The 24,612-nt window shown below is 42.5% G+C and overlaps 1 protein-coding gene across 1 annotated transcript; it reads right to left on the bottom strand.

The window, feature by feature from the left end:
• Positions 1-217: 217 nt before the first annotated feature.
• tspan33b (tetraspanin 33b) lies at positions 218-24,275 on the bottom strand. The gene is made up of 8 exons (XM_028794530.2): positions 23,883-24,275; positions 16,900-16,957; positions 10,869-10,996; positions 5,815-5,889; positions 2,278-2,373; positions 2,053-2,181; positions 1,492-1,653; positions 218-1,002 (listed from the first exon to the last, which is right to left on the bottom strand). The coding sequence occupies exons 1-8, from the start codon at positions 24,096-24,098 to the stop codon at positions 934-936; spliced, it is 933 nt and encodes a 310-aa protein (XP_028650363.2). The 5' UTR covers positions 24,099-24,275; the 3' UTR covers positions 218-933.
• Positions 24,276-24,612: the final 337 nt, after the last annotated feature.

Here is a 24,612-nt window from a genome sequence, read left to right as displayed (position 1 = left end):
ACTAATTTACAGGTAGAGGTGCTGCCAACGTGATGGGATGCATCCTCAAGACAATGGTGTTCAGACATTGTGAGACATTCAGTTGCTTCTCTTGTCATATTGAGAGACCAAATCTGTGCCATGAAAATATCCAGCTATGCCATTACTGTGCCCACACCAGCCTGCACAGTTGATATGCTGTAGGATAGACCCATGGATTTGTGAGGCTTTTGTCTTTTCCTTCAGCGGTGTTTTGTCTTTATTAGCCCTCTCCAAGTATCTTTACTTGTTATTTGCTAGTAAATATGAAATTATGTTGGGCCATGAATGTTCTACACCATCTATAAAAAGGTATGAGAAGTCATTCTGTAATGCCTCTTTGTGCACCCCAGCATAGCTGTTAGCTTAGTAAATACAGCTGACTGTTACCCTGTGACCTTGCAATACTGTACTCTTTCTAACTACGGGATTGCCATTAGTTTATGATTTAGGTTGGTAAGCCATTTTCTTGAAAGTTCCAGCAAGATTGTTCCTGATCAATCCAGTGTGTTGATGTGCTTGATAACCAATACCATGCCATTTTCAAAGTGAACTAAGTATTTGCTGCTCTTTGTTCCTCACACACTCAACCCGCTGGTAGCTGCATTTTTGCATATATATTAAGATATTGTCAGTGATTGAGCAATCAAGAAGACCACAGGATGGCACAAAATAGATATGTATATTCATTTTAAAACTCTGAGTGTGTATCACTTAGTTTATGAAAAGTTTTTGAATATATGATAACAACCAAACTGATTTTGTAACTCCATTGTCACACCTCTGTTGTTTTGAACTCCGTCTCTTTATAAAAATGTTTCATATAGAAAATGTTTTTTCAAACCACAAATTATGACCCCATAAGCTCTGGGCCTTAAAATGATGGCATCCATGATTCACACAGCATGACGTTCTTCATATAACTGAACTTATCTCGTCTTGTATTTGTGATATTAAGAGCTGAGACAGAACAATTCCCGCAATCTGCAGGGATGACAAACAATAAGACATGAGAAAGGCAAGAGAAGTCCTTGACCTTTATACAGTAACTCTGTATTCAAGTGAAGTTAAACATGTGTGCCAGACAAAAGCCACAACTTAGTATACTGTATGTGGACTCTTTTTGGGGACTATAGCCCACTGTCTTACTAATCCTGTACATTTAATACTTGATTTTTATTTTAATTAACAGTTAACAGCTAGTTAACAATCAATGAGATGAGATTTCTAGCCAAAATTGGCAGTCAGTATTCAGAAAGTGCAGCTTTAAAACAGCATGTAGTACTGGCTAAAAGGCTAATATTGTAATCAGATAAAAACAAAACAGACAGTGGGGAGTGAAGAACTGTATGTATGGCTTCAGTCACTATCACCACCCAACTGGACATTTTTTTGGGGTAAGGCAACAGTAGCTCTGCCCACCTTTTTAAAAACACACTAAAGATAAGAAGCTGAGGTGTACACACACAGTACCTGTGGAAGAGCTAGGCCCAGGGCTAAGGCGCCCACCAGCAGAAGATGAGTTTCCATCCAGTGTGTGGCTTTTTCAGCACATCCTTCTGGGTATATAAATTTGACAGCTTCTATATACTTGAGATTTTGGACGCCAAACCCACACATTGTGTTAACCACTACCTGCAGAAGGACACAAGATATTACAAGATAGAAGTCAGCAGGGTAGTTTTATTGTGGAGACCACTGTTAAGTTTATCCTTTGTAATCTGTTTGGTTTTTTCCCCATGTGCATTTCTGAACTATATCACAACTGAATTACCCATCACTACTTGGACAGCCAAGTCGTATTTATAGTGAACATTATCTGCTTTTATTATAGGTAGTCTACCTGTGGTAGCAGGTTTAGCAGGGATGGAGCTCCTCCGTAATATCACACTGCCATTCTCCAAACTCACTCACCGTTTCAGGGCTCAAAAAACAGCCAATGTTGGATAGTTGTCATTCACAGAGCACAGTCATACATACCCAGCAAGTATCACACAAAGCAGAGTCCAGTTAGAGTGGCCAGCGGTCAGTTACCTCTCCAGGGACTGCAGCACAGCAAGAGTAGGGCACGCCACACCGCTCCCTGCTGGGGTTTTCGAGGGTGCAATTAAAATACAAATTCTGAGACCAGTCTGTGAAATTGTTCCAGCCACAGCACAAGAACTGTCAGGAAAAATCAACAGAAAAACATAACACCTCGGCTACCATAATAAATGTCTGTTTAATTGGGAAAATTGTTACAGTATTAATAATTATTACCTCCTTTTGAATGTAATCAATAAGATTTTGCAGGTCAATGTCATCTCTGTAGTGGACGATTGCCTTCTTCACAAACTTCCCAAATGTTCCAGGGATCTTAAATTTGAGGAACAAGCAAAATCAGGTATTTGTGAAATAATTTTACTTTTCTTAAAAATTCTTTTGTTAACAGTTTTATGTAGGAAAAATAATACCTTTTAGGGAAGTGAATGATTTGGCCTGTTATATCTCAGCTACAGGTTCTCCCCTGGCTGGGGTACAAAGTCTTCTTTTATGTCTTTTTGTTCCTTGTTGTGTCATTTATTTATGATAGTGTTACTTTTGTTAATTATCTGCTGTATTTTCTTTGCCTGGGTTATGTTCCATCTGTTTTGTCAGTGATCCCCCAAGAGGTGGGGCCACCTACCTATCACCACCAGGAACTGCCCACCATCTTGTACAGTAAATCCAGAGGGTCTCCCTCCCACAGTTCCTGATGATTCATTCTGTATGCACTTAGGAGTGCTGAGGTCTTGTGCTTTTTGTAAATTCAGTGTGCTTTGTGATTTTCCTGATTTTCTTGGACCTTGCCGTTGTAATCTGTATTGGAACTTGTTTGACTTGGATTGCTTTAAGCAATTCCATATTGCCTTTGTGCTCCATGGAACTTCATTGAGATTAGAAAACATTTTTTGTGAAGCGTAAATCTTTTATTTTATTAAGATTCTACAAAGCCCCTTTTCTGCCTTTTACCTTATTTTGTTGTGTTGCAGCCTTATGAATTTCATAATTTATATATAATTTATAATATTATTATATATATTATAATATTATAATATTATATATTTATAATAATCATAAGCCTGTGAATTTCCCCTTGGGATTAATAAAGTATCTATCTATCTATCTATCTATCTATCTATCTATCTATCTATCTATCTATCTATCTATCTATCTAATGCTAAAAGCAGTTAAAGTCATTCATTCATCAAACAACACTCAAAACACCAGAATGACAAAACAAAAACAGGATTTTAGGAATTTTTGCAAATGTATTAAAAATGAAAAACTGAACATTGACACAAGTACTCAGATCCTTTGCTATGACACTGAGTATGGCTCAGATGCATCCCTTTCTATTTATCTTGTTTAATATGTTTCTCCACCTTGTCTGGAGTCCACCTGTGGTCAGTTTAATTGATTACACATGATTAGAAAAGGCACACGCCTGTCTGTTTACAGTCCCATGACTGACTTTGTGTGGCAGAGCAAAAACCAAGCCATGAGGTTGAATGAATTGCCAGCAGAGCTTAGAGACAGGATTGTGACGAAGCACAGATCCAAGAAATTCCTGCACTGCACTGTGCAAGAGCACAGTGGCCTCCAAAATTCTTCAAACAGAATATGTTTAGAACAACCACTGAGCAATCATGAGAGAATGGTCTTGGTAACAGAGGTGACCAAGAACCCGATGGGCACTCTGGTGGAACTCCAAAAAACATACACTATGTGGAGATGGGAGAAACTTACAGAAGTTCAGTCATCATGCAGCACTCCTCAATCCTATTTTACTGATCCTCTCCACAATAAAAGATACATGAAAGCCTGCTTGGAGTTTGCAAAAAGGCACCTAAAGGAGTCTCAGACCGTGAGAAACAAGATCCTTTTGTTTGATGAAACTAAGACTGAATAACATCTATGCATCTGTGCTGTACCAATCCAGCAATGAACCATACTGGTGGCATCATAATGCTGGGGAGTTGTTTGTCAGTGGCAGGGATGAGGGAAAATTGAAGTACAGAGATATCCTTAATGAAACGGTGCTCCGGAGTGCTCTGGACCTCAGAGTGGCAAAAGGTTCACATTGCAACAGGACAAAGCAAAGAGAACACAGCAGTGGCTTAGGGACAACTGTGTGAATGTCTTTGAGTGGCCCATCCAGAGCCCAGACTTGAACCCAACTGAACATCTCTGGAGAGACCTGACAATTACTGTTCACTGATCTTCATCCAGCATAATGGAGGTTGAGTGGCTCCACAGAGGGGAATGGCGGAAAATCCCCAAACCTAGGAATGTGAAGTGTCATATCCAAGAAGACCCCTGGCTGGAATTGCTGTCAAACAGGCATCAAGTAAGTACTGAGTAAAGGGTCTGAATACAGTACTTGTGTCAATGTTATATTTCCGGTTTTTATTTTTAATAAATTTACAAACATTCCTAAAATCCTGTTTTTGGTTTGTCGTTCTGGGGTATTGAGTGTTGCTTGGTGTGGGGAAAAATTAATTTAGCAAAAGGCTACAGCATAACAAAATATTTAAAAAAAAAAAAAAAAAATGAAGGGGTCTCAGGGTTCGGTGCCAACTGGGCAACACTCAACTCGGCGAAAAAACAACTTGGCAAAATCCTTTACCAGTTTGGTAATAGTTAGGTTCAAAGAGATTTTGTAATTATATTTAAATGACAATGTGATTTAAAATGTTGAAAATAAGAACAAATAGGAACAAACTCTTATCTTACATTATTTTCTGCAACCAAACTTGGTAATCCTTTATATAAATTGTATTGGTTGTAATCGTATGATAACGTTATTTAGAATACAAAAGGTGACCTGAGAGTACAGCTTAAGTAAAATATCTTTACTCTCAACGTATTGGGACTCTCATAAAGCAGGTGATTCTGTGGATTTTCCGGCGCCCTACGTTGTCATTTAAATATCATTAAAAAATCTCTTTGAACCTAACTATTACCTAACTGGTAAAGGATGTCGACAAGTTGTCTTTTCGCCAAATTGTTTTTCACTGAGTTGTCTGTCGCCCAGTTGTCTTTTCGCCGAGTTGTCTGTCGCCCAATGGCCCCTGAATGGGGTCTCAGTGCATTATAACCTCCTCAAATCTGCTTAATCCACATCAGGGTCGTGGCAGACTGGAGCACTGGGTTGATGGCGCGAAAGGACCCTGGAAAAGGTGCCAGTCCTTTATCAGACCATTCCTTAACATTCACCTTCAATCAGTCTAATTGTTAACAGCATGTGGGAGGAGAACCTACTGAGACACAGGAAAAATGTGCAAAATCCAGAAAGGTAGCTGCTGGACATGAGATGTGAATGCAGGTAGCTGGAGCCCTGAGGTCACAGTGCCAACTACAGCTTCATTCTGCTACCCACAAACAGAAAATAAGAAGGAGTAAAAACGGCAATGGGGCTGCTACTTCTACATTAAGACAGTTCAAAGAAACCAAACCCACACCGTTACTTATCCACTCTTAAAGTACAGGAGTGTATCGAGCTGCAGCCTAAGGCCATAGATGGGGCATCAGTCTACTGCAGGCTGCACTCACTCACACTGGCCCAATATGGCCTAATATGTTTGGCATGTGAGAGGACAAACCAAAGGAGAAACCCACACTGAGATCATGGAACCGATTAGGAATTGAACCCAGAGCAGCAACAGCAACATCACCATGGCATCAATAAGAAAGAGTGTAAATTGAAAAATAAAAGCTTGACAAAAGTAAATTCTGCTGGATTTTGAAAATATGTTTGATACCATAAAAGCTTACCTGTTCAGAATAGAAAAATCCAAGCACTGCAATGGCCACCTGAGTTAAAAACACCAAAGTCAGGCTAACAGAGAACTGCAATGATAAAGAGAAAGAGGACTGAGTGAATGACGCAGACAGAAAGCACAACCTGATGACACAGAAGCCTCAGGGCGTCACTCTAAACCATTCATTGGTTCTGTTGTTGGCCTCAACCTAGAGACCCCCATATGAGTTAATCTGCCTCAGTTTAATCTAACACAACAACTATAATTATAGAAAGCAATTCGAACAAGGCACCTGCAGGTGGGCATATTTTGATTAAAATGTAACACAGAAGGAATGTGCTCTATAGCAATAAATTAATAAAAAAAAAAAAAAAACAGCACCACCACATTTGCATTGCTCATGACTTTAATGCTAGTCCGCTTTTTAATGTTCTTAAACACTCCAACTCGTTTTCAGAGGCGCCACAATGCAGGGGAAGGTAGGATGACACCAAGAGTCCATGACTGACAGTAGCAATCAAAATATTGGAGCATAATTTTATCCGTTTCTTTAGCTAGTTATTGAAATATATATTTAAAAGAATATTTGCAATTTAGAAAGTCATGTTTTTTGTTCAGCCAAAAGTATCAACCTAGGTAGACCCTACGTTATATTTTCTCTCTTCTAGCCAGAATGGTTCAGACCGGTATGCAGGCACTTGAATTTTGGAGCGGTAAAAACATAGACTTGCAAGCCAAAGTCAGATGTGTTTTGTTTTGTTTAAATTGAAATATGAAAGCCGATTTTGGGGTTCCAGAAAAGAAACGCAAGAAAAATGTGAAGAAGCGAGGAGGAGACAGCAGTTGTTAACTTAGTTTTTCTCAGGGAAAGGTCAGCATATTAATGTTAGTTCACTCCCTGTAAACTGTGCAAATGAGGCAGTTTACCAGATCACTCGATCTAACCCGACAACCAAAAGATCAAAAATATCATCTAATTAGAAAGCAGTCTGAATAAGGCAGGCAGACATATGTTGATTAGTAAGTAGCACACAAGGAATATGCTGTATCGCAGGAAACACGTGTCTGTTACTAACGACTTTAATGCTGGACAATGTTTTTACATTGTTAACTTAGTACTTTCCTGGTAGACAGTTGGACTCATTTTAGCTAAAACTTTAGTAGTTTAGTGAGTACACTTATACAGAAGCTCTGAATGGCACAATGAAAAAAATCACAGGATAGCCCTTACCTCGTACGTATGGGAAAGTATCCCACACATATGTGATATTTTCGCTTACATATGGGATAAGGGCTATCGTTATTGCATGATGAGTCAATTAGGACACATATACCAAGAATAACCTTTAAGAGATACCATGTGGCGGCCTTCAGTGTCTTCTTTGGTGTGTGTCACATGATTGACTCAGGCGCCGCCGCGAGTGGCAGCCTTTCCAGCAGCTCCGTGTATGACTTTATCTTACTACCTTTTTCTCTATTTCACTGATCACTCCTACCACTTTCTTTTATGTGGACTTGTTCCCTGGACACTTTTTACTACTTTTAATGTGAATTTCCCCTTGGGATTAATAAAGTATCTATCTATCTATGAATGTAAGAAAGTCCTAGGTCCTTTGTCAGATTTTTATGCAGAAGAACTATGGGAAGAAAAACTGTTTTCCACATAATTTTTCTAGAAATAAATTGACTATTGTGAATAATTTTATATATTAATATATAATAATGCTCATTTATTTTGGTTTATAAGTATTTGGACAATTTTCATAAATTTGGCTCTATACACCATCACAATGGATTTGAAAGAAATAAATAATTACATGACTGAAGTGTCGGATTTCAGCATTAATTCAAAGGGTTTAACAGAAATATAGCATGAGCAATTTAGGAGTGACAGCCACTTTTATACATGGTCCCCTCATTTTCTGGGACTCAAAGTATTTGGACAATTGACTGACAAGCTGATCCATAGCCAGGTGGGAGCAGGTCCCTCATTATTTCATTAACTATTAAGCAGGAAGGCGGTCTGGAGTTGATTCCAAGTGTGGAATTTGCATTTGGAAGCTGTCACTGTGATCTTTCAATATGAGGTCCAAAGAGCTGTCCATGAGAGTAAAAACAGGTCATCATTAGGCAGAGAAAACCAAACAAACCTATGTGAGAGAGAGCAGAAACACCAGGAGTGGTCACATCAACCATCTGGTACATTCATAAAAGGGAGGGGACGCACTGGGGAGCTCAGCAACACCAGTAGGCCTGGACAACCATGGATGACAAATTAATTCACAACATTTAGCCAAACCAAGAACACTCTCTTGGAGGAAGACCTATCATTGCCAAAGTCTACAATCAAGAGAAGACTTTATGAAAGTAAAGACAGAGGGTTTACCACAAGGTGCAATCCACTGGTAATCCTTAAGCATAGGAAGGACAGATTAGACTTTACCAGAAAATATTTTTAAAACCAGTCCAGTGTTGGAACAGTTCTCTTTGGGCAAATGAAATAAAGATCAATATGTACCAAAGTGATGGATAGAGAAGAATATGGAGAAGACAAGGAATGGCTCATGATCTGTAGCATACTACATCATCTGTGAAACATGGTGGAGGCAGTTTTATGGCATGGGCATGCGTGACTGTGAATGGAAGTCAGTCACTCATGTTTATTGATGATATGACTGGTGACAGAAGTTGCAGGATGATTTCTGAAGTGTACAGGGATATACTGTCTGCTCAGATTCAGACAAATGCTGCAAAACTTATAGGATGATGCTTCACAGTACAGAAGGACAATTTTCTAAAACATATTGGCAAAGAAGTGTAATATTCTTCAATGGCCAAGTCAGTCTATTGACCTCAGCCCAACTGGACATGCATTTCACTTGCTGAAGACAAAACTGATGGCAGTAAAGGCCTGGCAAAGCATCACTAGAGTAGAAACCCAGCACTTGAAGATGGCCATGGGCTCCAGACTTCAGGCAGCCATTGACTGTAATGAATTTTCATCCAAATATTGAAAGTGATTGTTATATTTATGATTATGTTAGCTTGTCCAAATACTTTTGAACCCCAGAAAATAGGAGGGGGACTATGTCTAAAAATGGCTAACTTCTCTAAACTGCTCAAACAATATTTTTGTTAAACTCCTTTCACATTCATATCTCTTTATTAAATCCAATTAATCTGAGAGTGTATAGTTTATGGGGCACCATTACTAAAATGACTAAATTATCAGAAAGCTTTGTTAATAGCTAAGAAGTATCCTCTGCTGCCAAAGGCTTGTGAAATCCAATATAGAATTCTTCATAAAACATACGCAGTAGAGTGTTTCCATCCAGACTGTGCTATTAATGTAATTGCACATTTTATCATTCACAACTAGAAGTTCACCACCTGTTTGTGTTTTTTTTTTTTTTGATTGGCTCGCCTACAGAAACAGATGTGCTCTTGGATTGCTCAGAAATTTGGAGATTTTATGTTTTTTCAAAATAAAGCTTATTCATTTCTTTTAAGAGAACAAATCTATTAATTTTTGATTCATTCATGAGTGTAAGTGGATTAAGTCCAGTCCCTTTTCTAATTTCCGCCTTCCTCAAGTTTCTCCAGTTAGTTGAGAGCCCCAAAGCTCTTAGGCTGGTGGAGTGAAGGCTGCTCTCTCTACACAAGCCTTGCTTGTATTGCTAGTACTTTTTTTTTGTTTAATTTTGTTGATGTTGCCGGCATTAATAACAATAACATATAAAAAAAATACATACAATAATAACTCCTACAATTGTTAACCTAAGGTCGAATATACAGTATGTGAATATTTACTTACTGTATCTTTAATTTAAATATTCAGACCTTATTTTTGGTTAACTTGACAGCCCTTGAAACCACTGAACTAAAGTTATACCACCCTAAATAGGTAAAGTTATCCAAAGCTTCAACTCCATTTCTGCAGGGGGGTTGTAGCAGAGGGTAGTAAAGCCATTGTACGGGGTTGGTGTGGTCAGGGTAGTGATATCTCTTCATGGGGCCCAAAATCTGTAGCCACCCCTGGCAACATAGTAGGAAGTAAAACTGTTAGGTTTGAGTACACAATGGGCGGTCGAAAAATCGAGAGTACACTTTATGAGAAGGATTTAGGAGTCATAGTGGACTCTAAGCTATCGACTTCCCAGCGGTGTTCAGAAGCCATTAAGAAGGCTAACAGAATGTTAGGTTATATAGCATGGTGTGTGGAGTACAAGTCCAAGGAGGTTCTGTTTACTAAAACTTCAGTTCTTGTCTCCATATTACTAAAGAGACACAGCACTGCCAGAGAAAGTGCAGAGAAGAGCAGTCAGGCCGATTCCTGTATGAGTTACAAGGAGAAATTGAAGGAGCTGAGGATTTTCAGTTTAAGCAAAAGAAGATTAAGAGGTGACCTGATAGAAGTGTTTAAAATTATGAAGGGAATTAGTACAGTGGATCGAGACTGTTATTTTAAAATGAGTTCATCAAGAACACATGGACACAGTTGGAAACTTGTTAAGAGTAAATTTCACACAAACATTAGGAAGTTTTTCTTTACACAAAGAACGATAGACACAAGTAGACAGTAAAACTTTAGGGAGTTTCAAAACTCGACTTGATGTTATTTTAGGAGAACTAAGTGGATAGGACTGGCGAGCTTTGTTGAATGGCCTCATCAAAAGTTTGTGGTGTTCTAAATGGCAGTTCTTTGAATCTTGGTGAAGTTTTGTCTGTAAGGAAGCCTATGAACCACATGAGCTGAGCGGCAGTTCAGAGCTTCTGCACATAAACTTGTGGGTTATAACTGACACAGAAATACATTTTTTCGATGGGCTCCAGTAACAATACATACATTTTTGTTTTTATCCAGCCGTCAGTTTGCCCAAACAGTCACAATTTATGAACTAACAATGCATGCCAGCTAGTGATGAGCCCTGGAGGGATGCCTTCCATCACAGCATCGGGACACTCAGCAGCAGCATATGCAGGCCACCAGAGGAAATCCACAAAAAAAAAAATAACACAAAGACATTTAACAGCAACATTTCTAACAGCAACATTTCTAAAACTTACAACTTTGAGGAGTTTAATGTTTTCTCGCAAAGCTCCAATGCATCCACAAAATGTGATGAAAAACATTACGACTCCTACAATTATGAGGATAATAGCGGGGTCAACCAGAAATGTGTCTCGAACTGTGTCTGAAAAAAAAATAAGACAAGTGAGGCTGCAGTCGGGAATGGGCAGCCAGTGAACAGGAGCTAAAGAGCAAGCAAGAGGATGGACAATAATTAGGGACACGTCAGCGTAAATAATTAAAAATAACTATATTTTAAAGTCTGTCTTCCAGAATGCATGGTTATTCATTTCTCATATTCCTTTTAGCCAATTTATAATTTTATCCTCTTTTGCTACTGTATATAATATTAGTTTGCTACTAATAAATTATGAATTTCTGAACTAGTTATCTGCCTGCTGTCATTGTAATTAATGCTGAAATGGTAAAGCACCATTTAGCACCTTTAATGGCACTTAATGACACCTTACAATAAGTAAAAGAAAAAAGTATAATAAAAGCAATTAAAATAAAAGAACATTATGAAAACATGGTCATAAAGCGCAAAAAACAATACAGTCAAAGAATAAAATCAGACGAATAGGCAAGTTTGAAAAGATAGGTTTTAAGTCTAGATTTGTAGTTGAGAAATGAGTCAATGCTGTGGATATCTTGAGGGAGGGAGTTCCAAAGACAAGCGGCAACGAAGCTAAAGTATCCCATGGTAGATAAATGAGCAGAAGGCAGACTTGAGTAAGAAGAGTGCAAGTGGGCAGATTAGAGAGATACAGAGGTGCCAGATTATGAAGAGCTTTGAATGTTAATAGCAAAATCTTGAAATCAATTTGAGATTTCACAGGAAGCCAGTGGAGTTTACAAAGAACGGGAGTGCTGTGTTTTATGGAGGTGGCTCTGGTAATAACACAAGCAGCAGAAGCCTCTGCAAAAGCTTTACTGTTAGCACAAGCCACTGTAGAACTCGGCCTCTGAGGTTCACAGCCTGAATATTCCTGCTTGAGGAGTAGTCGGGTTTTCAATTAAATGTAAATCACGTGTAAGTTAAGCTGTCTAGCCTGTAACGTGAAACACACGCTAAGTCAGATGCACTTGGTCTCTGAGGTTGCATATGAATTGTTATTTCTGTAACACGTGCTAATTAGCTCCTGGGGTTTATTATACTGTAGTGCACACACTAGTTCAATAATGTTTACCTTCTGAGGTTACAGATAACAAGAAAATATTAGCCTTGGGAATATAAGCTACAGCTTTGTAAGCAGTAGTAAGTCGAGAGAGAGGGGTCGGGAGTGTGCACTGATACAGAGCATTACTTCACCCACCACACGACAGACCACCTCAGGATCCTAAATCACAAAATTACAGTAACTTTTAAGTAATGTACATCATATAAAATTGCTGTGTTGGAACCCACAAATCGGAGTCAAATTAGTGATCCACACTCCTATTTGGTGGTTGGCTGGGAGACGTGAGGCTGGCTGAGTTGGAACTTAACATCCATCTAAGTGCATAGAGAGGTGCAAAGGCCTACAAGACACACAACATAAAACCTGTACGTGCAACAAGAAACGGAAAGTGTTCATTTCTTTTGGTGTATTCAGGTCTTAAAGGTATGGTCTTTTGTACATCAGCTTGTGTACTAAGTGAGGCCAACCCCTTAAAAATATTACCCAGTGTTCTGTGCAGTTCAACCTGATTGGTGAATCAATAGAAACGGGAAAGAAGGAAGGACGCAAGGAACCTGCATGTCGTGGTGCACTGGCAGCGGCGTCAGGGTGATAACGATGGACATTTTGTCTCTCTTTACTGATTCAAGGGAACCGATTCATTTGATTTGTTGGATTCATCTATAAGATCTGGGGCTGGCAGAAGCAAATACATCTTTTAGATAAATAATAACTACATTATTATATGTGGGCGGCACGGTGGCGCAGTGGGTAGCGCTGCTGCCTCGCAGTTGGGTGATCTGGGGACCTGGGTTCGCTTCCCGGGTCCTCCCTGCGTGGAGTTTGCATGTTCTCCCCGTGTCTGTGTGGGTTTCCTCCGGGCGCTCCGGTTTCCTCCCACAGTCCAAAGACATGCAGGTTAGGTGGATTGGCTATTCTAAATTGGCCCTAGTGTGTGCTTGGTGTGTGGGTGTGTTTGTGTGTGTCCTGCGGTGGGTTGGCACCCTGCCCAGGATTGGTTCCTGCCTTGTGCCCTGTGTTGGCTGGGATTGGCTCCAGCAGACCCCCGTGACTCTGTGTTCGGATTCAGCGGGTTGGAAAATGGATGGATGGATGGATTATTATATGTACTAAATTATGTATCAAACGTGCTAAACATTAATGTCGTATAACACTGTCCTGGTTGAAAGTGTGGGAATCATAAGTGAGCGAGAAACACGCGACTTGTTTGTGGGTAATGAATCCGCTCTCACTCGAAAGTCTCGTGCCTGGTGAACAGTGTGTGCAAATGTGCAGTGGAAAACAAATAAGTACTAGAAATTAGAATGATATTTTTGTAAGGTTCATTTCTGGATGACTCGTTTTTACGGTTATATACTGTAATGTAATTGACAATAATACATGCAGGTTCTCTTTCTCTTCAACAAAAAGGAACCCTGTCAGCTCCAATAGGACTGGTAGAGGGCACCATGCAACCATTCTGCAGATTTTCTTAAACAGAATTTCCCACTGCTTTGGCATCCATTTTACTAAAGTGGAATATATTTTCCCTTTGGGGAGTGAAGTGTTAGGTACAATGGGACATAAACCTATTAGTTTACTGATTATGTTGATATATGCAATTAAAACAATACAGAACTGAACAAAACTAACAATTAATACATTGTAATATAAATGTGTCCTTACTGTATTGTACTGTAAGGTTTCTAAACTCTTTTGGGTCTCCCCCAACGGGAAGACATGCCGAAGAGCGTCCCAAAGTGTGATCGCCGTGTCTATGGAAGATAACCTGTCGGTTGCTGACACCACTGTGGCAGCTCGCTGCGAAAAGAAATCCAAAAAGATCGCTGTTACACTATGAGCACCTGCCATCGATGGGTGATGCAAGGAACATTATAACTGCAGGGAACACTTGGCCATTAACCTGGCCACGACCCTGCCTGATAGCTGTGTCTGTGTATAGGAGAGTGGCAGATCACGCTACAATAAATAACCATGCTGTTTCTGTTTTAAGCTGAATAAAGTTGGTTTTGCTACAGTACTGAGACTCAGCCTCATGCTCTGGGGTGCAAGACAGGGACTCACATGTCACATGGTACCAGGAATGGGGTCCTTGCACCGATGGATCCCCAAGAAATATAGCAAAACCCAGAGCAAGTTGAGGCTCTGGCGGCCGCTGCTGCCTTGGCGTGGCTGCAAGATGTGCTGCCAAAAGTGGCTCCGTCAGACGACCCTGAGTGTTTCCTATTCTGCTTTGAACATATGGCAACATTGATGCGATGGGACAGGGGAGCCTGGACAGCTATACTAGCCCCATTTTTAAGTGGAGAAGCCCTCCAAACCGCCCTCCTGAAAGGTTTGATGATTATAACTACCCACATGGCTGTAAGTCCAGTGGTCAAGGGGTGCCAGTTTCAGCTGTGGCATATTGGTTCAGACAGATCCAGTACTTAGTGGACCTGATTCAAAGCTAGATCCACAGAGTTCCTTTCGAGTGCATTGTGAAGAAACTTGCTATTGATGCAGTTCTGTTGAGGATAGTTGAGAGCCTTTGTGATGAAATGGTATGGAACAACGTCCACTTGTTGCTGGATCTGACCCACAGACTTGATGGTGCACAAGCCACATGGAAACAATGGGGCTACCCAGGCTTGACCCCGATGTTGATCCAGCCAGCACAGACCTTCAGGGTCGCTAGTGCCACAAGTAGAAGACACCAGAGGGTGAACACCATAGTGTGGACACCTGGCTCAGGAGTGTCATCTTCCACTTGCGCAAACAATGGCTATTGGTCTCGTGTTTTGGGGTGCAAGAGAGGGACTCACACATCACAGTACATATATGATGAATGAGAGAATCGCCAGTGACAGAGTTGTCCTTTGTCAGCCATGATTCAGATTGAACTTTAAAGACTCTGAAGTGAAATGAATAAGAATCCTGAATCAGATGGGCAGAACTTGAACATCTGCTTTAAACAGCTACCTGTGAAACTAAAGACACGCTGATGATATCATGCATCCTGTGCTACAACACATCACCCGTTACTGTGTCACAAACAAACGAGTGAGGGGACGAGAAAAAACCTCACTTACCAGTTCAAGGTACAGAGGTGAATACCTGCTATTGGATCGAGCTAGCACAGCAACAGCAAACACTTCAAAGGTCTGTGCACAGATCATCATTTGTGCATTTGTTAATATTTAAAAATTATGTTTTAACTCTTAAATGTACATTCAGATACATAATACCAGTAGCTACTACAACCATCAGCATTTTTAATTATGTGATGCTATGGATTTCTGGTCCTTTCACTCTCTCCTAGCCGTGAGGTGGCAGAACATCATATTAATTGACAAGACTCTTATCTTGATCTCACCTTTTTTCCTATCCCAGTCTTAATTGACTTAATTTGCTTTGTTTTCGGCTGTTGTTCCAGTTGTGTACCTTGTGCTTTATTGGACAGCTTTATCAAAATATTAGCTGTGCTACTAGTCCAAGACTACATAGTCGACATTGACCTCAGCATTAATATTTAAAGTGGACCATCTACTAGAATGTATTTCATAATGCATGTAGTAATAAAATGCATTCCATTTGTCATTCCAGCAGATGGTGCATCACAAATATTCACAGACACATTACTACAAATGTTTGTGATGTGCCATTTGCTGGAATGACAAATTCAATGGACATGTCTGTTATCTGCCTTTTGGTACAGTGGAACCTCGGGTCACGAACATCTTGGACCACGTACAAATCGGGTTACAACCAAAAAGTTCGCCAAACTTTTGCATCAGTTCACAACCCCACACTCGGGTGACGAACAAGCCAGTTTCCCTTCCGGTTCATACGCACCGATGATTTACGCACGTGTTCAGTCTCTCCCTCTGCAGTGAGCGAGCGAGCGAGAGCCCAAGCAGAAGAAGTAAGTAAACATTCAGTTTACTATTACACTGTGCATTCTATGGTATAATTAACTATTTTTGTGCTTAAAAATCTTAAAAAATATATATATTTACATACTGCTCGTACGGTCCGGAATGGATTAATTGTATTTACATACAATCCGTCCATCCATCCATCCTCTTCCGCTTATCCGAGGTCAGGTCGCGGGGGCAGCAGCTTGAGCAGAGATGCCCAGACTTCCCTCTCCCCGGCCACTTCTTTTAGCTCTTCCGGGAGAATCCCAAGGCGTTCCCAGGCCAGTCGAGAGACATAGTCCCTCCAACGTGTCCTGGGTCTTCCCCGGGGCCTCCTCCCGGTTAGACGTGCCCGGAACACCTCACCAGGGAGGCGTCCAGGAGGCATCCTGATCAGATACCTGAGCCACCTCATCTGACTCCTCTCGATGCGGAGGAGCAGCGGCTCTACTCTGAGCCCCTCCCGGATGACTGAGCTTCTCACCCTATCTTTAAGGGAGAGCCCACACACCCTGCGGAGGAAACTCATTTCAGCCGCTTGTATTCGCGATCTCGTTATTAAAAATTAATAAATTATTTCGGGTCACAACCAAATCGAGTTGCGACCAGAGTTTTGGAACGAATTATGGTCGTGACCTGAGGTTCCACTGTATAGGATTTGTAAAAGCAGTATTAATACTTGTGATGCGCCATCTGTTGGAGTGACAAATGAAATGCATTTTATTATTATAAATGTTTGTGATTTCCTATCTGTTGGAATGAAAAAGACATAGCAACCAGACGGACAAACAGATACACAGAACCTTGTCCTTTTATTAAGATGATCAAAGAAGGAGCAAACAATATCCATAGCTGAGCTGTTTAACCAGGTAAGAAAGCACTTTGAAAGAAGTGCACATCACATCACATCGCATACTCATTCACGCTTTTCAATCCCCGTGCCTTACCTGTGGCCTTCTGGATCTTGGCATACACTCCGATTGCAATGATAACTAAGGAAAGTACCTGGAAAAAGAAAATGAATGGTTTTGTTTACTTCTTACTGGTCTACCTCGGATATTTATTTCAAATCATTTTTTTCTCTGAAGTCCAATGGCCAGCACTGCAGTAAAACTAAACCAACCTTTGGAGACATGGAGGGTTTGAGGGAGGGAGAGGATATTCACTCCGGGTAGCTCTTGCCACTGCCACCGACTCCAGACTCACCTGGCTGTAGGCAGGATGAGCCTCCCTTGTTGTCCGGTGCTGACTGCGGTGCCATCCCCTTGTCGCTTCTGTCCATGTCTGTTGCTATGCCAAGTCAATGTTATCACAGGTGTTGTCCTTTCGTTTTTTGTGGATGTCTGATGTTGGATTTGGACAAGGTTTACATTTATTCTGGGGTTTTTGAACCCAAGTAATAGTTGCATACATTTATTTTGCTCTAAAAAATGTTTTTAATAAGTGAAAATTATTTAGCATTTTACCAAGATGCCACTCTGTTTTCATTTTCCATCAATAGCATTAGCTGTCACTGTGCCATTCACACCCAGAATTGCCCAAAGTTGTGTGACAGGTGATGTCATCAAGGTGTCAACCTATTGGACCGGACGTGTGCTTCCTGGGAATGTCTGTGGGCCAGCCTACAATGGCTTTGACCTCTGAGACATAACAGTAGTCTCAGATCAGAGGGTGGCGTTCCAACTTTAGGGAGATCAGACTCCTTGGTCTCCCTGAGAAGGCCTATGCCAGGGTGCTGGAAAGGAAGGCCGGCTGTCAGTTGAACCTCTCGATTCAGGAGGAACAATGTGGGTTTCATCCCGGTTGTGGAACACTGGAGGGCCCAGCCAGACTACAGTACATTTGTTTTGTGGACTTGGAAAAAGCATATGACGGGACCCTTCAAGGTGTTCTGTGGGGGGTGCTTTGATATTATGGGGTACTGGCCTGCTGTTGTGGGCTATTTGGTTCCTGTACAGCCAGAACAAAAGCTTGGTCTGCATTGTGGGTGTGGGACTCCACCAGGGTTGCCGTTTGTCTGTTCATAATTTTTATGGACTGAATTTCTGGGTGCAGCCAAGGAGTGGAGGGGGTCTAGTTCAGTGACAGTGAAGATTATGTGGTCCGACTGATTTCATTGTGCATGTGACCTTAGGCACACACTACGGTGGGTTGGCAGCCACATTTGAAGTAACTGGGATGAGGATCAGCACCTCCAAGTCCGAGGTTATGGTCCTCATCCGGAGAAGGGTGGAGTGGCCTCTCCAGGTTCAGGGATGAGGTTCTGCCTCAAGTGAAAGTATCTTGGGGTCTTGTTCATGAATTAGGGGAGAAGGGGAGCAGGAAATCAACAAGCAGACTGGAGCAACATCTGTGGTTGTTGTACCAGTCAGATGTGGTGAAGGGAGAATGGAGCCAAAAGGCAAAGCCCTCGATTGACTGCGGAATCTTTGTTCCTGTCCTCATCTATGGCCACAAGTATTGGGTAATGCAAGAAAGACCGACACCCCGAGTACAAGCAGCATGTGATGAGTGGTCCATGGCGCAGCCCGGTATTTAAATAATTAATTGCGTTCTGGGAAGTGCAGGTGTGTGTGAGCTCGCTTCACTTCAGGGTTGATTGGGGTGCTTGGCATTTACACACACGTGCAAATTTGAGCGCATCAGTTGGGGGCCTCGTTCACATCTCAGAGTGGGCAAAGCACCACACCAGTACCCAATCAGGGAGGATAAAAAAGGAGCCTGCTTGGCAGAGAGAAGAGAACTGGAACAGAAGATGAAATGCAGGAGCGAGATGGTAAAGGAGAGAAGGGCAGGAGCAGGATGGAGCCGGTGCCACACAGAAGGGAAGCAGACAGATGGGAAAGTGAGCCCTGGTGAAAGACCGTGTGGCCAACGCTCCTGCTGAGCAGTCTGGGAGTGACTGCAGGAGGATCCCCCCATAATGCCAGGGAATGGCAGTGGGAGTCATAAAACTCGGTATGGCACCCCATACACACCAACAATCTGGTAACAAGAGCCTGAGTGGAACCAAAGGGTTATCTGTGCCTGCTGGTTGACATCTCCTCGCGCTGCAGAATCCAAAGTAAGTAAGCCAGGGAGACGTCAGATCTTAGAAAGCAACATGGAGGCTCATGGTTTTTAATGAAGATGCTATCCCTTATGTTTTAACCTCGTTTTATGGAAATATTTATTTGAATTTTTAACCTCCACTGGACACTCACTGATTTTATGGATTATTTATTGACGATTGATTTTAGGCACTGCACTTTTGAGCATTGCATTTTGTTTAGTTTTAATAAAAGCACTGGCACTTTTTGCACCAACCCCTTGCTGAATGTGTGTGACCTCATTTGCCCGGCTCATCTCGGTACATGACTACCGACGGGTTGAGAGGCTTCCGAATGTGATGAGTGAGCGTAGAGCCAACCCGGCCTGTCACAAGCAGAAATGAGTTTGCACTTCAGGGTGTTTGGGCTCAGCCTCAGAGACAGGGTGAGGAGCACAGACATTTGGGAGAAGCTCAAAGTAGAGCCGCCGCTCCACCAAATCAAGACCCTCATGTATTTAAACTCCTCCACTTCAGGCAGTAACTCCGCTCCCACGGTGCCAGTTGAGGTGGTTCAGGCGTCTGATTCGGGTGTCACCGGGTTGTGTCCCAAGGAGATGTTTTAGACATGTCTAAGGGAGAAGACCTTAGTGCAGACCTAAGTGCATCAATGTCCCTTAGGAGAATGTGGATGAGGTGGTGGGGAACAGGGACATCTTGACATCTTTGGCTTCATCAGGCTGTGTCCTCAGACAGGCACTGGGCACTTCAAATCTGAGTTCTCAGCGGGTAAAGGGTGCAGTGATTGCTTTTGAGGGGCAAAAATTGAATGGATGGGTTGTAAACTCTGCTTTTGTGTTGGATTTTATTTTTTGAATATCACCTTGAGCTTTGATGATCAATCATTTGATCTTCCAGTACAAACACGGCACGTATCCTGAAGACATGTTTCCTTCTGGTCCTTTTTTTAATAAAAGTATTCACTGTCTCTTTCAGGACAGTGCAGTTATTAAGGCTGCAGTCACACGAGGAGAGAGTACTGGAGATAAAAGACGCCGCTAACCAGAGGTGTGTAATGTCTGCCCGTGTGCAGGCCTCGATTCTGGTGCTCTGAGGTTCACTGTTTGTTTTTTTTAAGCCCGGGGTCGTTATATTTTGTCTTGCACTTTTACACACTTTAGCATGTGATTGCTTGCCTTGCATTCTGACTTTCCTTCTGTCTTTTATGATTGTTTTATTCTAAAAGTCCACAATGTAACTTCACGCCTGTTTCATTGTCGCTGCTCCCTGTACACTTTAAGTTTAGTTTTTCATGCAGGAAGCCTGACCCTCTGGGGCTGCAGGATTTGGGTGTAGTTGGCATCAAGCGCTAGGGAACCTGCAAACTTAACTTGGGTCCAGCAAACTGTGAAAATGAGGGTCAATATTGGACTTAGATGGAGGATGGACAAGAATCTGAAGAATGATACCAGAACAGAGACTTTTAAATAGAAGACGAGAGCAACAAATGAAACGGACTATGCTGAGCCGACGTCTTGGAGTTTGGGATATTCCTAAACACGGGAAGCCTCAATTGTAGAGTTGATTTTAATGTGGTGTCTTGAATGGTGAGCAGATAAAGAACCGAGAAGGAATAAAAAATGTCATTTTAGCAACAGGTGCAAAATACCAATACCATGGACCAAAAGAAGAATTCTGCCTTAGTTTGACTTCTGTTTCCCCCGAGTGGAAGTCGTTTTAGTGTGTAGTAGTCAATCATCTTTCAATGCCATTTTTTTGGTAATAAAATCAGCTCCCCTGCACCGAATTCAAGAAGCGAAACTGATCTCCTCACTCAGTAAATATGGCATCGGTGGCTGCCTCAAGTTGTTTTCCCAGCACACACATAGCGGCCGCTATGGCGAGGAGCAGGTTTGTCTCTTCTAGTGGTCACTGCATAGGTGAAGCTTTGGATTCTGTCTGCTGGTATGGCTGCTTCTTGATGGCATTTATCATTTAAACATGAAAGCTCGGCTGTCAAGGAGTGAGGTCTCCTGTGGGATCTGCCATTTCCACTCCTGTTTGTCAGCCGAGGGGCTCTGAAATTGCGATTAGAGAGTGGGCAGCAAGAAAAAAACAAACTCGATGCTGAGGCCCGCTGAAGTGGTGCACCGATGGCCAGACGATGAGACCACCGGAGCTCGTCTCTTTAGCTAACCCATCCCTTTGCTGAATGGCTTTGGTGACACCTGCACCACAAATTAGAATATGTCGCTGGACTGCCTTGCTGGCACTGATGGCTGGTGGCGTGCGGTGCACTTGTGACTTCTCAGACTTATCAGGGCAGTAGGGGGGCTATACTCACAGCGCGGAGTTCTCACTGCCCCCCAAGGGAGCCCACTCTCAGCTTCACTTCTAATTCTGACAGGCAATGTGGCATAGTGGTTAAGGCTTCAGACCTCATACCCTGAGGTTGTGCGTTCAAATCCCACTACGGTCACTGTGTGACCATGACTGAGTCGCTTGACCTTACTGGAAAACCAAAAGAAATGTAACTGATTGTATCATAAATGTTGTAAGTCACATTGGGTAAAGCTATCAGCCAAAGAAGTAAATGTACATGAGAAGACGTCAGGCCTCTGCAGCCATCGACACACTTCATGCCTGATCTGCCCCCTCTTTTAGTTTGATCTCATGTGACGCCTTATCAAACGCTTTCTCAAAATCACGATAAATGATATCATGTGCACTGCGCTGATCACTTTCATTGAACACTGTGCTTCTAAAAAAATGGCCTGAAAAGCTGATGACCAGAAAATGAAAAAGCACAACAGGGTGAAGAAAAGGATTGTTTGCCAAAAAAAATAAAATCAAAAAATTAAAATGCCAACTCCAACAAACAAGCAAGAAGCTCCTCAGATCTGTCACTAACCAAACTAAAGTACGTGAACGGTTCTTATTTGGAAATTGTATTGAGTTGTTCACACCACCGTCTCAAACAGGCGGACTGGTGACATCGCTGTCATCAATATGGCAGCCAAACTTTTAAATACGCGTATGAAAATGGGACACGGGTGTAGCTGAAGAGCTCCGGTGCTCTGCTGAACAGCCAATCAGATTGCACGATGATGTCACACGATTTAGACAGCATACATACTGAGAAGGGAGTGGCGATGCCAACAGCAGGGCATGACTGTCTGGCACACACGTCTACTCAGTAGTCATCATTATTGAGGAGTCCTGCCACAAGCCTTATCTTATAATAACGCCACACGAGGGACTGTTAAGATGGACAGGTTTGAGAAAGACGCAAACATCTCAGCGTGTCACGTAATTTTACCTGTTTGGCTGATGCCTTTATCCAAGGTGACTTACAACATTTATGATACAATCAGTTACATTGTCAGGCAGGTCAAGTGACTCAGTCATGGTCACACAGTGACAGTAGTGGGACTTGAACATCAGACGCCATCCGATGTGTGCAGGGCTCTGGATGTCTGTAGCTAGACTCGACTGCAACATGTTATAAGATAAAGGGGAAACAAGAAACTATCAAAAAGAACTGAGATGAAGGTAAAAAATAGGAGTAAAGGCAACGAGGTGGAAACACAACCTGAAGAACACGAGGCCGTGCCACTCCAGCACTCCATGGCAGTGGCTCTCAGCACAGAGAGCAGACCCCGCTGAGCCGCAGCCACCTCCGAGTTTCAGCCAGCGCTGCACTTCTATTCATAGCGGCTCCCTATTTTTAGGCAGCAGCCTTCGAAGTAATGGAGTCACAGTGAAGGAGGAGAGTCCCGCAGCATTCAGACTTGGACAAATGCAGCACGGTGACAGGCGGCCACCATCTCAGGTTATTTGACAGATCAGCGCCCGCCCGTCCGCCCTGCTGACATTCACGAAGTTAAGTCGCCTGTCTCCGCTCATCACATCAGCCTCAAATAACTGACTGAAGCCAGCAAAATGAAACAAAAGAGGCGGATTAGCAAGAGAAAATGTGTGCATCTGTCAGCCAAAAAAAGGGGGGGGGGGCAGTGGAGGTGGTCCTGGTGACCATGAAATCACTCTAGTGAGTAGAGCAGCCTGGGAGCCGAGCACAGCTGCATCACTTCAAGGCATTTGGAGTTTTTTTTTGGGGGGGGGGGGGGTCTTCATTTTAAATCAGTAAATGGAGAGCTTTGTGGGGAGCAAGGTGCGGTAGAGGAGCGGTCATGTCGAAAGTAGCCTAGAGAGTAAAAGCACCAAAGGGCCAACATGGAGTCAGGAGCCACAGAAAGGTCATGATTGGAGTGAGGTGCCCACTTTCATCATGCAATCACCAGTAGACGACACCTCACAAATCTAACGGACAGTCGTGTAAAGCAGAGTTTCCATGGGTGGCAGGTGGTGGAGCCTGTTATGGCAGCATCACACACAAGGCAGGAACCCCCCCTAGGATGCAGGGCTGGCCCACCCCGGAGCACAGCAGACTAGTCGAGAGTGACCTGGTCTTATGTTTTTATGTCATGGAAGGTAAACTGACTGTCCACCCTGACTCAGCGAGGGTCCTGGGTCAGGAAATTAAAATAAAAGCAGCCTTTCAATACACAGAGTCGTACAATAAAGAGACCATTAGTTAGTAGGCATGTTAGTAGCCTTGACTGCTAATTCAGATAAAACCCCGGCACGTTCACTGCCATCTGAAAATGGCACTAGCCAAGTGTCTGCGGACATTCTGTCCATGTGAATTCCCAGATTGTTGAACCCGAGAACTGCTGCCATCCCTCAGTGAAAATTCTGTTCCTGTCATACCATGTGCGTCATATTTACAACTCAGAGTGCTGCACAGTTTTCAAAAATGAAAATATAAAAAAGCACAGTGTGACATGACTAGTTACAGAATTAATTTTCTAACAGTTAAAATGGTATGCAAACCATACTCACCCAAAATAAGAAGCTGAAGAAAAACAGAAAATATCGAATCCAAGGATTAATGAAAGAAAAGGTCTCAGCTCTGTCGAAACTTAGTGGTCTGTCCATTGTGCCAACTGCAAGTGAATGCCCCAAACGCCGGGCACACCCTGTCACTCTCATCAGCCTGACAGATTTTATGGCCAATGGCAGCCAATCTATGCAAGTCTCGCAGCTCCAGGGCATCATGTTTCACACAGAGGGTCTCAGGCCAGGGGGCAGGTCTGTGGCTGCTGTTGAGAAGGCATGGCGTGTCATACAAAGGGCAGGCAGCGACGACTTGGCAGCTTCAAAAATCCTGCCAGGAGAAGTGGGCCTCCATCAGGAAAGGGGGAGGTTGAGCGTTGCCTGAAGGTTCATTTGAAGTGCTCACCTCAGCTGTCACCACCAGGGGTCACCTGGTCTTTCAGATCGACTGTTTGAGGGCATTCACAGTCAACTGAAGAGCGAACACACTTCATACACCCCAGCAGCTGGCACTGTGAGCCAACAGAAGCCTCATCCCTCAAAGAGCGCACAGGCTGCAAGAGACAGGCTTGCTGGGTTTCGTGATTTCAGTTCATTAAGAATTTTTCATTGGTTTTTCGTCCTTTTCAGCTTTGATTTTTCCACTTAGTAGTGTTTTTAAGCACGACAAAGTCAAAGTTACCATTAGTTTTTGCTTTTGAAAAATTGGTTAAAATTATTTTGATGCCATTTCCGA

The sequence above is a fragment of the Erpetoichthys calabaricus genome, chromosome 1, assembly GCF_900747795.2.
Source record: "Erpetoichthys calabaricus chromosome 1, fErpCal1.3, whole genome shotgun sequence".
Classification (NCBI taxonomy): Eukaryota; Metazoa; Chordata; class Cladistia; order Polypteriformes; family Polypteridae; genus Erpetoichthys; species Erpetoichthys calabaricus.
This window is presented reverse-complemented; position numbering and strand designations above follow the sequence as displayed.

Excerpts from the sequence above, each read along its gene's own strand:
- tspan33b (XM_028794530.2), bottom strand. The coding sequence starts at position 24,098 with ATGATGCCCTGGAGCTGCGAGACTTGCATAGATTGGCTGCCATTGGCC. Across the intron at positions 16,958-23,882 it reads TCTTCAGCTTCTTATTTTGG|GTACTTTCCTTAGTTATCAT; the intron begins GTGAGTATGGTT and ends TTCTTTTTCCAG. Across the intron at positions 5,890-10,868 it reads ACATTAAACTCCTCAAAGTT|TTCTCTGTTAGCCTGACTTT; the intron begins GTAAGTTTTAGA and ends TTATCATTGCAG.